The 16031-nt window shown below is 40.9% G+C and overlaps 1 protein-coding gene across 4 annotated transcripts in view; it reads left to right on the forward strand.

Annotated features, from left to right (window-relative positions):
- The first annotated feature begins 9561 nt into the window (after positions 1–9561).
- kaznb (kazrin, periplakin interacting protein b) overlaps positions 9562–16031 on the forward strand; it is a 136330-nt gene continuing 129860 nt past the window's right edge. For all 4 annotated transcript variants that reach the window (XR_012594957.1, XM_074644199.1, XM_074644216.1 and 1 more), the window contains exon 1: positions 9562–9687. Coding sequence is in view for 3 of the 4 variants with exons in the window: in XM_074644199.1 (XP_074500300.1) it covers positions 9612–9687 (76 nt within the window). In the remaining variant the exon portion in view is untranslated. The remainder of the gene's footprint in view (positions 9688–16031) is intronic.

The raw sequence follows: 16031 nt of genomic DNA on the forward strand, positions 1-16031 counted from the left end.
AATTTGTGTAAAGCTTTTATTGTTTTTGCTTACAAGGTTTCCAGTTATATCCCTGCGAGATGTGAAACAGAAATTGAATGGGTGGAAACGGTCGTTCTAACATTGATCCAAGCCCATTTCCTCCCATTAAATGTCTATCCTTTATAGAAAGGGAGTTTTCAAGTTCATGGTTTAATGTATTTTATGTTTAATGTAATGTATTTCTACATTATTATTATAGTTTACTGGTTGTGTAAAAATCAATTACTCTGTGGAGGTTGAGACAGAACATGATTAATTGCACTCATAAGTGGCTCTGACTCCTTTAAGGCTATTTTAGTCCCTGAGACCTTTTTTTCCATTTTATTTCTTTATTTTAATATAATAGATGTTCCTGCCATTGCGGCTGTAATAAAGTTTTCCATATTACATTTACTGATTGCCCTCTCCACTTATAGCCTGTCAGGGACATGCAGGATTATGAAAAGGGAATTTTAGTTTCTGTTATATTTGAGTTTGATAGAAGGTAGTGCTTCACATAAATCAGATTTTAAGTTGCTGCCTTTATTCCGCAGGTCAGCGAGCTGCTACCGGAGGGCCATGGCCATCGCCGGCTCGCTAGTTGCTGCGAGATTTGAATCTATTTTGGGAGCGGTGCACTTGTCAGGGAGGTTGATATGTGAGTCCTGCGGTACCTTAAATTCTTACCTCTGCTGTGTAGCTTCTCTCTCTGTGTAAAACGAAGGAGCAAATTGAGTAGTTCTTACTCGCAGATATTTGCTGTCAGATATTTTTAAGGATATCCCATTCAAAGGGGCAGTTTGTATTGAATTATTGTCAATTATACTTTAAACAACTTAATTATGTAAAATGTTTTCTGTAAATATGAGCCTGGCGGTCTCCCATCTTGGTATTTATTGCTTAAGCACCTTATTGTAGCTTAAACCTGCAGTAGGCAGAATATTTTTGGCATCGTTGGGCAAAACTTCCATAATAACCTTTCAGTATATTGTAATTCAAGTGTTCTGAGAGAAAACTAGACTTCTGCTCCTCCTCATGGCTCTGTTTTCAGGCTTCACAAAATATAGTCCGTGACGGGAGACTTTGGCCAATCACAGGTCATTTCAGAGAGTGTTCCTATTGGCTGTTCATTCAATGAAGGCAGCTGTCAATCACTTGCAAACTCCGATCAAACAGTCAAACTAGGCAGCGCTGATCAAATATGAATCAATATTCTGTTACTGTAATGCCCATTTCTTGCCTAAAATGTTTTCAGAAACATCTTGTAGTGCACTGTTTAGCTGTAAAATGAGAAAGTTTGCTCCGGCTTGTGGGCGGTGCTTGGTATTTCCTCAACTGATCTCAACATGGCTGCCGGGTCACAAACTTTCTCATTTTACAGCTAAACAGTACACTACAAGATGTTTCTGAAAACATTTGATTTGAGAAATAGGCATTACAGTAACAGAATATTGATTCATATTTGATCAGCGCTGCCTAGTTTGACCGTTTGATCGGAGTTTGTGAGTGATTGACAGCTGCTCAAAGACGACAGACTCCAGCTCGGCTCTGATTGGTTGTTTTCATCCAGTCTGTGAAATCTAGCAGATTAGGAGCAGCGGAGGACACAGAGGAACATGATGTTTTTCAGATTACCTGTCTCATGCACTACTGTCAGGATATGGTGACCGTTTTATAAAAATAACTTTTTTCAATCATATTTGCTCCAATTCTACCCACTGCTGCTTTAAGTGTCTTATAGCTTTATCTTTAGTTTGTTATTGTCCCATAAATCACAGTAATGTGCTGTATTGTGCACACGATCATGAATTATTACTATTATATCAGTGTGCCCCTTTTTTGATGCTCTACGGCGGCAGCACATTTAATGTTTTTCATTAAGAGAAAAGGCACAATAAACCCGTAATAACCACATAAAAAACATCAAATATAATCAAATAACAATAAAATCAAAACCTATAAAGCCTAATATCAAAAAGCATATCTCATTTAAGTTTAAGAAATAAACTGGACATAAAAAAGAATACTAAACCCTAATTATCTTCTACAGACTAATGACATGATTATGTGGCGGACCGGAAAATAAACAGTCTTAGGATGAGTATTAAAAGCAAATGTATTAATAATTAAATGCACACTTCTCACCAGCTCTCAGCTACAGTAAACTTCTTCCAACTTTCAAGATGTTTATCCAAATAAAGTCACGTATGAGAAACCTTCTGAATTTATTAATATTCATGAGATGCATCCTAGCAGATTTAAAAATAACCCTTTTCCCCGTACAAAATAATAAAGTTAATAATATAACTGTTTGTTTCTGGAACATCGCCCGGTATGAAAAAGTGTTTTTACATGGATAGAAGACCAAAGCATCTCCGAATCAGTAACGGGGCATCCGTTGCCATGAATACCTTTCAAGGTCTCATCTGGCATATGTGCATCTGCTGAGATTATTTTTGTCCGGACCCCATCCATCACACTCGAGTACATTAATGAGCTATCAAGCCCAGCGGACAGACGGTGTGTAACAGGAATGTGCCTCTGGCATTGGGAACAAAACTGGGATGTCTTGTGGACTGGATCTTCACATCCAGCTGATGGATGGGGTTATGAATTAAATGCAATCTGTATGTTGGATTTGATCCACAGGCCTGATTCTTCTTTATTCAGAGGGATGGGGAGACGTGTTTATTTGCCCCAGTGCCATGATGGTATAGTTTATGGCCAGATGTAGTTTATGACTGTTGAGCTGTGTGTGTGTGTGTGTGTGTGGAGGGGTGGGCACTAGGAAGAGTGCTGCACCATACTCATGCTGTCAGGGTGAAATATCACTGCACTCTCTCTTGATTGCTGTGTACGGTGCTTCAGCTCTATTCATAAAAATGCAATTCCATGCAGCTCTGTGCCTGGCTTGATGGAATAAACTACGATCCACCAGAGAGGCAGATTTAAGACGTAGAAGAGCACCGGGGCTGCTTTAGGGGCTTGGTGCTCAATTGCCACATGCAGAAGGTTCAGGAGGACAAGCATCTATTTGTGAGAATAGACTCAAAGTATAGGGCTGGTGTGCACTAACGAAATCACAGAATAGTTCACTATACATAACTGGATACCAGTAATGTAAATGTATTTTGGGGATGCCTTTTTTTTAGTTTTGCAAGATATTGCTGTTCAGTGAAAGCCGTATGTATCTCCACATTTTCGGATAAACGGGAATATATAACTGGAAACTACAAGTTGAGAAAACTCGTCAGCTTCTCAAAGAGTGACTTAACAACAGGTAGGTTGAGGAGCGGTTGTTTCTTTGTCCTCTCTGGTTGGTTTCACCTCTGACCACACCCAGCGTTGTGTCTACAAGGTAACCCAGAATTTGGGAAACTAACCACACCCGACAGTGATGTCACCAGGGCTTGAAGTGCACCTACATGTTACTTCACTGCAGCAAGGTGAAAAGCAAAGAGTTAAGTTGCTCTTTAAAAGTGCTCAATTCAATATCCAGAGCATTAATATGGCAGCAAACAACTACTGTATTTACTATGTAAAGATATAGAGGAGTAATGTCTACCTGAGCAGAGAATGAAGTCACTCTCACTCTGTGTGTTGTAGAGCTTCTCCTTGTTGTGTTGACATAGCTGGGCCGTATCCTGCAAATCACTACATGAAGAAATTTTAAAAAAGACATTAAAGGGGAACACCACTTAAATTAAGAAAATATTTTTTCCATGGTCTAAGAAAGTTCAATTGATATTTATGAACATGAGCTGCTCTCTCTCAAAGCCAGAAACCAGAGAACTAATTCTCAAACTTGTGATGTCATAGGGTATAAAGTCTGGAGCTGCTCCATAGACAATAACTGGGAGACAGATTTTGTGGACCCACATGAGCTTTATTCTACTGTAGTGTTGTCAGTTGTGAAACAGAAAATGTTCCCATATACTCAGATTACTCCCCTGGGTGCTCTCATTGTCGCCTACAACATCTCTCCCCATTCATTGTGTGTGGAGCAGTTACACACTTTATGCCCTATATGACATCACCAGTTTGAGTTTTAGCACCCTAGTTTTTGGATTTGGGAGAGAGTTGTTCATGTTTAGAGCATAGGAATATGAATGTTGAAAATGGGCGTATTTCTCCTTTAGCACACAGTTTTTTCTGTGATGACTACTCAGAAACAGTTCTACACATATTTCGGCATTATTCTCACACCAAGAAACTCTGGCAAGACCTTTGTAAATTTATCATTGACCATATCTTAAAAGACTTTAGTTTATTATGAGAAAATGCTGTTTTTGGTTTCTTCAACAAAAAAGAGGAAAAAATATTTTTTTTATATTAAATTTGATGATAATCCTAGCAAAATATTTAATTCATAAATATAAATTTAGCAACAATAAACCTTGTGTTGGTGTTTTCATGAAGGATGTTAAACTATATTTAAAACTCATTTCTAATTCAACTAACAAAAAGGCTATTAAGACAATTAATTTCTGTTTGTGTCATAATATCTGTGTCTAGTGTTTTGTACTCCTGGCTATAGGCATGGATGTATTATGAGAACGGCTATAGGGAATGGCAGAGCATTCTGTGGCGCGCCGCCATTTTTGGAGGGTATGGATCTACAGTAGACTCAATCGTTCATCTTTAGAAATGTATAAAGTTGGTGCGAAAGACAAATACCCATATAAAGAGAATCTGACAGAGGCAAAGGGGCCATATATTACAATTTAGAAGTTAGATAATGATATTGATCCTTATGAATTAGGAGGACTTCACAGTTTGCCATCCATTACGGTCACTGATGTGTTTTGGTGTTAGTGAGCACCTGTCAGCAGTTCAAAATATGTAGGTTAAAGCTTTGGAGGCTAATGTCCAGTTTACAAACAGATAGGTATATAACATTAAGATCTACAAGCCCGGACAAAGATAAGCTAGCTAATGGTATGTGTCAAGTCAAACTGAAGTTTTCAGGAAATTAAGATTTATAAATATTAATAAATAGAAATTAAGAAAATAATATAAATAGAAAAATAGAAAATAAATAAATCAGAAAGTAATTTGTAAATGAATAAGTCCATTAGCAAAACTGAGTGCTCAGTGAGTAAACCAGAGGGAGGGAAGTAATTAATCTAATTACACCCGGAGTTTATAAAAGCAACACTCCTCAGTGTCACAGTGAAAAGGGTCCTGAAAAGATAGCAGAGCGCTAACTAGCAGGGCTTTCATTCAAACCAGCGCTGCAATCTGCAGTAAAACTATGTGCAAAAAGGACATCTACAAAGTGTGAGAGGCAGCCGGTTTTTCAACTAACGGCTAATGGCTCATGGCTAATGACTAATCACCAAATGAAATGGATAAGAATTCCAAAGTGAAATGAACCTTCAACTCGACCTACAAAATAAAGGAGAGAAAAAGGAAAAGCTGTTTGTCATTGAGTGGATTCCAGTTAAAATCTTACAGTGGATGTTTCAATTTCTTTCAAGTTTGGATACTGCACATATTTAAACAATAACTTGACAGTATGCTAACGGAATACTAACAAAACGTCAGCTAATAAAGCATATTTAATGTACCGGTATTGTTACCGATATACCGATTGTATGTTACAATCCGGCTTTTGAATTATTATTCACTGTGTAGTGTTTTGTGTTATCTTTTGACACTTGCCAGTAAACAGTCAGCGGATGGCACTCTTAAAGGTCCCATATTGTAAAAAGTAAGATTTTCATGTCTTTTATATTATAAAGCAGGTAAATACTGTGAAAGTATCGAAGTGCTCAATATACAGAGAAATACACACAGCCCGTATTCAGAAATTGTGTGTTTAAAACAAGCCGTTAGGATTTCTGTCCGTTTGTGATGTCACAAATATACAATATTTAGACCATTACACGGTTTTAAACGTAAACATTATAAATGTGTCCCAGTTTATTTTCTTGTTGCAGTGTATGTTAATGTCATCAGCTGACAGGAAGTACACATGGACCCAAGCTGTTGCCTAGCAACGTAATTCTGTTGCAATTCCGTTGCAATGCACTAAAACTGAGCATTTCAGACAGAGGGTAAATACAGGTTTATTCAAGCAGACAGTACGAGGAAAATAAAGTGTTTTTTTTAACATTACAGCATGTAAACATGTTCTAGTAGAAACACAAAATACAAGTATGAACCTGAAAATGAGCATAATATGGGACCTTTAACCCTTTATCCTCCAAAATGGCGGATTTGCTTTCGGTCACGCCACATTCCCATTCCCTTTTGTTACTGTTTAATTGTGTACTGTCCACTGTATGCATTTTTGTATTTTATAGTTAAAATGAAGACATCGCTGGGCCGGTCGCCGTGCTTTTAGTGCATGTGAGCGTGCCCCACTTTGTAGCTCACGACCACCGCTCTGCTGCTCTCATATGACGGTTACCTACAGCTGATAGGCCGGTCGTAGCGGAAGGTAGCGCCCACCCTCCGTTGGCCCCTCAGGTAAACACCGTTGAGAGGTAATAGAAATGCTCCCAATCACGTATTTTTAGCACATTTTAGCTAAACAAAGTATTACAAACCTAATTGGTTTATCTAGACAATCCAGTCTGCAGTCATGCGAGCAGCTACTGTGTTTTGAGCTAAATGCTAACATCAGTATTATAATGACAATGCTAACATGCTGATGGTAAGCAGGTGTGATGTTTACAGTATTAATTTGTCTGTAATCTGATTAAATTGAGACTGTTCTCACACATGCTATTTAGCCTTGTCACATTATTATGATTATTTAAATTATCTTTTAATCTGCATGATGTCTTCAATTTGCTTGTTTTGTCTGACCAAAACTCAAAGACTAAGTCCTCATGTTAGAGAAGCTGGATCCAGCCTTTTTGGATGGGCAATTTCGCCTGAAAAATTATCTACATGATCAACTGATTTATCAGAATTTCTGCCATTTAATTTTCTGTCTCTCAACTAATCGATTAATCGACTACTTGTTTCAGCTCAAGTGTAAACAGCGTTGTTCTAGCTTTACATTGTGAGCTAGTATTTTCCTCTTCTTCCAACAAAAGATCCAGTTGGATATTAGGATAATCTGGATCAGACCGGATCGCCGGATTTTAAACTATACGTTTATTTGTCTTCCAGAGAAAGATAACCCGCCAGAGTGAGAGGGAATGACAGCTGCTCATACATGACAATAAACAGCCTCCAAAAAGCCTCTCTCTGCCTCTACTTCCTGTTCAAAGAGAATGGCATTAAAGCTGATGAAGAGGAGATTTATTCTGCTGGGCATTAGTCTCACACTTGAAAGTGAAGTTGCAAGTCGCAAGTCTTCTGCTTGTTTGTGAAATGCTGGCATTCAGTTTGACCTCAGCGTTCTGCAGATTTTAGTCGTGATTATATGCAACCACATGCTGTTTGTTGCTGCTTCTGACTTTGGGATTGTGATTGAATCACTGCTTAACCTTGCTTTTAAGCAAACACACTAATGTCACAGTTGTTTTTATGCTTTCAATGCATGGGGGTATATGGTTTTCATGTCTTGACATTATCTTTTCACCTGCAGAACCACCTGCTTAAGTCAGCCCCACTACCCGAGCCTGTCCTCCCAAGCTCCCACTGTGGCCCATTGAGTGTCCTGCCATTTCCTTTCAAAACAGGAGGATGTGATGTGAGGATGTGAGTGCTTCGGTCAGGTCCCCGGTGTGCTCGCCTTGCAGAGCAGCGTGTGAGAGATGGCTCCGTGACAATGGGCATCCTGGAAAAGTTTTTTCTTTTTGTTGCTGTGGAGGAAATCGGCTGTTTAACGCAGGTTTACATGCTGCAGAGAGGTTAGGGATGGCTTCAGCAGTGATAATATGTTGGAACGTCAGAGTCTTGCCTGTGGTTGAGATCTCCATACCAACAGCTGCATAATGGGTCCAATATCTGAGCCTCCAAGGCCTGAGAGGGTATTTTAAGATCTTCTAACATGCTCATTTGATCTCGTGACTGTTATATTTTTTATTACAACATCTTCACATACTTTTTAGCTGCAGTGCGTGGAGGGCGATGTCACCTGGTCTTGAGGTGCACCTACATGTTACTTCACTGCAGCAAGGTGAAAAGCAAAGATTTGCAAAGTTGCTCTTTAAAGGTGCTAAATTTGATATCCAGAGCATTAATATGGCAGCAAACAACTATTTACTATGTAAAGATAAAGAGTAATGTCTACCTGAGCAGAGAATGAAGTCACTCTCACTCTGTGTGTGTTGTAGAGCTTCTCCTTGTTTTGTTGACATAGCTGGGCTGTATCCTGCCAATCACTACATGAAGAGATTTTAAGACATTAAAGGGGAACACCACTTAAATTAAGAAAATATTTTTATATCATGGCCTAAGAAAGTTCAATTGATATTTATGAACATTAGATTCTCTCTCTCAAAGCCGGAAACCAGAGAACTAATTCTCAAACTTGTGATGTCATAGGGTATAAAGTCTGGAGCTATCTCATTTTTCACTGCTACACCGTGGCTGCTGCACTACATAGTGAGTCTATATAAGAGTTATTTTTCAGTTGAGTGTGAGCTAATTTTTATTTTATACTCAGCAGTTTTCTACAATTCCTTTTCAAGATGAAGCCTCTGGAAACCACCAGCTGCACCAGCCCTACTTTTCACTTTTTTATTCAACCCCTCCGCTTTCTCATCCTCTTTTTTTTCTCTCCTCAGCACCGGGGGAAGATGAAGCACTCGAGTTTGCTAGAATCTGTTTCACAGCAGCGGCCCGAGCTTTAAGATGGATCGAGGGGGATTTGCATGTAGAGAGAGAGAGAGGGAGAGCGAGAGAGAGATGTTACTGCTGAGGCACAGCAAATGAGGGCTGTAGAGAGAGGGGAGGGAGGAGGAGGAGGAGAAAAGGGGGCATAGTCACACACAGATCAGAAAACAACAGTCCCGTCCTGTGCCCAGAGGACACGCTGCTCTCTACTCGCACACTGAGAGTGACGGGGGGAGGATTGACTTTTACCTGCCGTAGACGCCGCCACGCTCGCACCTCGCCTCCCCTCTTCTTTGCTCTCTTCCCTTCAACCCAGCCTGTCTGGAGCCGCAGAGGACTGTCAAGCCTGTACAGACGAAGCACAAGATCAGAGTGCTGGCAGAGCAACTGTGCCTACAGCTCTGCTACCTGCTCTACCACCCTGTATTACTCTCTCCCTCGCACGCGCACGCCAAAATGCTCTCACAGGCACACGTTCAGAGAACTTTCTCTCGCGTGCACACACTTACATGCTGACAAGCAGTCAGGCAGGCAGGCAGGCACACCCCCTCCCATTATCTGTGCGGCGAGCAATTCTGCTCATACTGGTGTGAACAGCGAGGAGCTGTGTTTCGCTCCTCAGCAGCAGCAGCCGTAGCAGCAGGACGGGTCCAGAGGAGAGCAGTCATCACCAGAGATCACACAGCAGCTTCTACAACTGAAGGCAAGCCCCCCTCCCTATTCTCTCCCCCTCTTCTTCTCTTTTCCTCTCTCCTCTTTTTCCGTCTTGATGTGACGCAGTGTTGCTGACCTTCCCTCATCCCCCTCCTCTCTCTCTCTCTCTCTCTCTCTCTCTCTCCTTGTCATCCTCAGCGTGTGCCAGTGGGACAGCCATGGAGGACACCCTCACCTGCAGCCATGCCACCTTCTCCCAGGTGTTTGGACGCCAGGGACAGCTCATGCAAGCCAGTGAGTAGCCGCAATTACACCCCCACCACCTCCCCACTGCCTCCTGTCCCGCATGTCAGCCTAAACGATCTCCACCCTCAGCATTTTCTTCCCCATCCCTTCCTCTGTCTTATTGCTGTTTTAATTTAGCTGATGCCAAAGAGGCACAACTAATTTCTTTTTAATGTACAAAAAGATGACAGGGTCATAGTTTAATTCCTCCTGGGCTGCTGTGATGTGACTAAGCAGGAGTTTTTTTGGGGGGGGACAAAGAAAAACTGGGTTATTTTGAGAAAGATGTCAGAGTGTGCTTTTGTAAAGGGCAAGAAGAAACAATCATTTATTTAGACTGTGATTGGGGTTGATGTTTTCTGTTTGCTCGGCAAGTTGCTGAGGAGCAGGTTGGATTAACATTAACTTGTGTACTGTTTTATTGTAAGGAGGGAGTGCTGGAGGGAGCTACAAAAGCACATCTCTTTCAGACAATTTTCAGGGTTGAACTTGGGGCTGTGGCTCAGCTTTGTTGGGGGTTGTATTTTAACAAAAGGGTGCACTTTAAGGGCATGTGAAGGGAGATAAATCAGAAATAGGCTGTTTTGTGGATTAGTTATTGTTTTGTTAACAGAGCAGGTTGTCAGCAAAGAACCTTCCTGCATGTTTTCGGTAATTTGATTGAATACTAAAGCAGCAGATGTAGATATTAATCACTGTCAGGTGTAGAACCAATAAGAGATTCATGCTGGAATATATTCATAATGCAGGTGCACAGTATTAGCGTGGTTGAGCCTGATAGGCTGAGACACTATCAGAGATGCTCTCAGAGCTCAGACTGATTGCTGAATTATTGAAAACTGAATCTATCAGGATTTTCAGGGGCACAGGAACATTGAACACAACCTTGGAGCGCTGCGAATGAAGCGCACTTCAAGTGATATCTTATTATGTAATTCACATGGTCAGAATACATATTTCCCTCGGGAGGAAAGAACGAGGGGAGATTGACTTGCTTCCAGAATGAAAGTGTCCGCTGCATCCTCCCCTCATCTGGACTGGTATCTCTCCTCGCGGAGTCGTGCTGCGAGAACTTAGTCGATGCCTTTGATGCCTCCGCTCGGCCATAAATGCAAAGTGATTCTTCCACACAGTGTTATGATGGATAATGAGGGGAGCCCAGGGCAGACATCAAAATAAAACTGCCTTTAGAGTTGCATCCCCATACATTGACTTTGCCACATCGGCTTTAAATTCCTGTGTTTCCCTTCATTACCACCTGGAGAGAGAAGTGTCTGAGTGGAGTTTCAAAGCGAGTGCCATTTACAACAACCCAGCTAAGACAGCACTTTGTGTAGCTAATAATGGAAACACGGCAGTCAATTTCCTGAGCTGGAAAATTCATGCTCCCTTACACGTGTTTCTTAATAAGCGGTGTTGCAGGATTTCATCTGTTGGGATTTATTTTTGCCTGTGTGATGCGTGGAGGTATTGCAGAAGATAAACATTAAAATCCAGCCCAGTGGATTGTTGTTGTCTTTGCTGATGTTCTGCGCCCCCTCTTCGCACAAGAGCCCCCGTTTGATAAATAATGCACTTTGTTTGAATGTATCTGTGGGCTTAATACTGTGTTGATAAGGGCACATTACTGTTAAAGGGTTTGCAAGACGGTCCTGATTAATATTCTGCTTCATACAGGCAGAATGCTGGAAAACATCTTTGCTAACTGAGGGGTTTTGGAGTGCTGCTGATCTGCTGTGTGTCTCTCTGGTTTGATGTTTTTATGGCAAGCAGAGAGGGCGACCCTCTCAGGGTTTATGTGCAAATGATATGTACACAAACACTGGAGAAGTCAAACATATAATGCACGCTGTAAGGACTTAAATGTGTGCATCATTTCTTACATACTGTATACTGGCCTTATGTTAGTCTATGTGCATGCCTTTTTCCACCATACTGTGCGGCTGTATGTGTGACTGGCTGGGTCAGTTTATCTGGAGGGCATCACCGTATAAAAGGGAGGTAAAACAAGGAGAGGGTGTGGCAGTGCTGAAGATTCGTATCACATTGCATCACGGCTGACAGCTGAGCCAGTCTAGCCTTCAGAGAGTGAACGTTTTGGAAATCTGAAAATGTGTCAAAGTACACAGGGTGATAATTAGATTATGAACCGCCTAAAGAGAAGCTACAACTGCAACATACAATATACACTATTACAGTTGCTAGTTTATTATGTATACCTAGCTAGAACTAATGCAGTACAACAGTCCTGCAATAAATCCTCCCTTCATGGAGGTTATAATGTTCAGTTTTTTGGTTAAACATTTTAGAGTGGTGGTGATTCAACGGTCTCATTTTGAAGTATGCAGTTTGTGGTGCTGTTGAACTGTATTGTATAATACTGTACAGACAGGTCTTTCTATTATTTTGTCCTAGCCTAGGCTACAAAAACACCCATCTGTATAATGCAGACAGGCTGATCTCATTCACTGTTCGAAGCTATATCTACAAAAAGTAATGCACATAATCGTGAACCAGGAAGTATAGAGAGCGGTGAGAGGGAGGAGGTCGGGGTGGATGGGTGGGTCAAAAAAATCTGACATTCCCCCAGGAGAACAGCGTTCATGTCCTGTGTGAAACCAGAATTCAACATTGATTTATTTGTCACATAACTTACGTACGGCACTCCCATGGCACTTTTTAAGCCATAACACGATCTTTTCCTAAGCCTAACTAAGTAGTGTTATTGCCTAAACCTAAGGAAGTTGTTTCCTGTGAAGGCTTAAGTTTATTTTGAAAAGACTGTATGCATGTAACGAGCGAAAATCGACACGTGTTGCTGGATATTCGTTGGAAAGTGTACGAAAAAGGAGGAATAACTTTTTCGTAAGATATCATACGAACCATTGTATGAGAATACGTTGATGCAGTACAGTTTAACAGCACCAGCACCTCCATCATCCACGATACTTACTAGTATTCAGTTTTTCACAATAAAGGCTGTGCTTATTAATCCTCTCAGATCTATCTTGCAACCCCCAGGTTGGGTACCACTTGTAGTATATACTGATGAAGTAAAACTCATAAATCAATTCCATTAAGTTTCAATGAAGTGCTGCACAGCCTCCCAGATTCTGCTATTCCTCTTAACACGTTAACACACAACTATGCTAAAAATGCCCTTTTCACTCAGCCCTCTTTGTCTGTTGGTTTTATCATGGAAGGCCACATGAAAGTGTGATGTGATGTGTATACACCATCTGCCTCATGTCAATTCTGTTTGATTGGGCCACAATGAGCGGGTTAGTTGTCAGAATGGATGCACAAGATAGAGGGGCAAAGCTAACGGATATGCAAATCACAGTTCCAGTTAGGCTGCTTGTTACGTTTTGATGTTTTGAGCTGAAAATTGGGTTTTATTTCTAAGTGACTGACATTGTTTTTGGCAGAAAAAAAGCAATCTTTGTGTGAAGACAAAAGATGTTAGTACACAAACGCAGCAGCATCTTGAAATTATAGATGTGTTCCAGATTTTGCAGAGATAAAACGTCCTCCTCTCTCAGTGCTGTATAAGTGCTTCGACTAATACTTGCATGGACAACATGTATTAAGCAAAACCATAGCGAGAGTGTCCTCTTGTCCAAACAGCTTCTTTTTTTTTTTCATTTGTGTATCTTTGCTTCAACTATAATTTTGCCCCGGGCAAATGGCAAGTGAAACCGCTGTTTCTGAGAAGGACATGCATTATTCACCACATCTTGACTTTCTTTGTGTTTCCTCCTCATCGCTGGCTGAATTCCCTCCTCTTTATCTTTGCTTTTAGTTTTACCAACATTTTGTCCTACTTCTTGCCCTTGTTCTCGCGGCAACCAAATGTTCATAATAGTTAACATCTACATGAAAAAAAAGCCTCATGTGCACGATCCCTGCCTTTGCACAAATCCCTGCGCTCACACCCCGGGCTCGGCTTCTTATCCTTTTTTTTGCCCAAATGACCGTGCCCTGACAGTGCAGCGGTTTCAGTCACCTTTCTACTCCACTGAACCAAAGTGAGGTGAGGATCGGCACAGTGTAAGTTTGCACCGCAGTGTAGTCCAGGAGGTCCACAGAGGCCTATAACTCTGGTGTCGAGCCATCCTCACGTCTCTGCTCAGGGGAGGTCAAGGTGCTGGCTTATGGCCAGCGTTCTCGTCCCTATTAGGCTCCCGGGCTGCTGGCCATGGAACCTAATAGTAATATAATTCAGAGAGAGGAAGGCTCTTTAAAGGGCTTCTTTAATTGAGTCATTTTCAGTGCAGGTGTGTACTGAATCTAATCCTATAAGAGCTAACAAGATTTTTGCCAGACATAATAAACTTTCCTTCTCTTGGGAAAAGCCCAATCAGTATATCAAATACGCAAAAATAATATCTGTGACCACTGGGGAATTGGACTAATACGTCCCTCACAATGGTTTGTATATTATATTATTGATCCTCGTCCCTGGGTATCCCCAGCAGCACTGAGAATCACTCCATCAGAGTAGATACGGGCCTAATTTAGATCTCTCTTCTAATCCCCGTATTGGATTTAAGTACCCCAGTAGAGCTGAGAGTGGCGCACCTCGCCTGTCTGTCAGTCAGCAAATCCCGACTCACTGCGACAGCCTCGGCCAGTCGGACACATCCCGTAATTCTACCTAAGATGCTGTAAATATCTGTTTTCAGTTAAAGGTAGATTATGTGCTGGTGAAGTAAATCTACAGCCGTGTACTAAATTTTATTGAGTTATAATTACATGCATTTAGTTGCATCTAGTTCATCATGGCAGCGGCTCACATGTATCTTCATTAGCACACTTTCCCTCAGGGTGATCAATAAACCGATGGGAGTTCACCGACTGCATTAGTTCTGTGTTCTCTCTCCGAATCGACGTGCTTGCTCCTTGACAGGAGATCAACGTCTTCTACTTGACTGACACTAGTCTCCTCGCTGACAGTAGATAATGATGGTGAGATGTTGAGCTTTATGGACTCCTGAGCAGTTACTCAGAGCATGACAAGACAGGTACTCGGCAAGAGTAGTAGTATGATACAGCATGTGCTGCATGATGGAGCTCCTACTGTAAACCATCACTGTGGGTTTTATAGGATGAAAAATCCAACACAGTGCGGAGGGAAGCGACTGCTTCCACATCCTTCCTTTCTGATACATGTTTGATATTCTTGCATTTTATAATTAGTTTTCCAGTTGTGCAAGCCCACGGTTCGGTTTGTATTGTGGTTTTGTTTTGCACATTAGGGAGAAGAAAAACATAACTATTTCTAATGTGGTTGAACTCCAACGTATATACTGTAAATCAATAGATTGATAGATAGTAATGAATGATATTTCTGTATTATAATAATGTAATGAATGATATTTCTATATTATATGAAGCCATAACACAGATTTTATAAATGAAATGAGGCAGATTACTTAATGGTCAAGTAGGCCTATGTTCATATAATTATCTCTTCTTTGTCTCTGGCAACTCTGGTTCGGTTTGTATCGTCATTGAACGTTTTTTTTTTTTAACGGTTCAGTTTTGCAGCCCTAAAACAGAGGGAGGGTGGTCCCTAGCTGGACTCAAACCTGGGACGTTGTGATTTCATGGTACACGTCTTAGACCACTAGGTCATGGGGACGCCCCTTTTTATTATTTTGCACTAATATACTCCTGGCATAAAAACAGATGTGAAACAGGAGTGACAAGAGAGGTCAAGAAGCCATTGTTCTACAGTCATGCTAGCAGCTCTGTGAGGCTGTACTTAGACACAGTTGAGCTTTAGTTAAATGCTAACGTCAGCATGCTAACGTCAGGATGCTAACATGCTTCCAGTGACAATCCTAACATGCTGATGTTTAGCAGGTATAATGTTCACCTATTTTCACCCTCTTAGTTTAATGTGTTAGCATGCTAACATTTGGTAATTAGCATTAAACACAAAGTAGAGCTGAGGCTAATGGGAATGTTTGGCAGGTATTTTGTATTCACCTAATTTTATGACAATCTATCTCGTAGTTGTTGAGATATTTCAGTCCGGACCAAATTGGTGGACCGACCGACAGATTGACATTGGCATCTGACAAAAATTCATTAGACATTATGAATTAAATGCAATGACAATTTATTCGCTTTCTCTAATTATAAAAAAATATAGTATAGAAATGATGAATAGCAAAACAATCTCACTAAGGCCCATGTATTAGCTGTGTTGAAGCTTTGTCGCATGATGTTTTTTGTCAACTACTGCTCCCAAGACGAAGAAGAAGAATTAACTTTCAATCTTACTGTACTTATTTTATGTTTTATATTTCTGAACGGGGCACAACATAACGCCGCACTTTCTTTTG

This window comes from Sebastes fasciatus, chromosome 1, assembly GCF_043250625.1.
Source record: "Sebastes fasciatus isolate fSebFas1 chromosome 1, fSebFas1.pri, whole genome shotgun sequence".
In the NCBI taxonomy this organism is placed as follows: Eukaryota; Metazoa; Chordata; class Actinopteri; order Perciformes; family Sebastidae; genus Sebastes; species Sebastes fasciatus.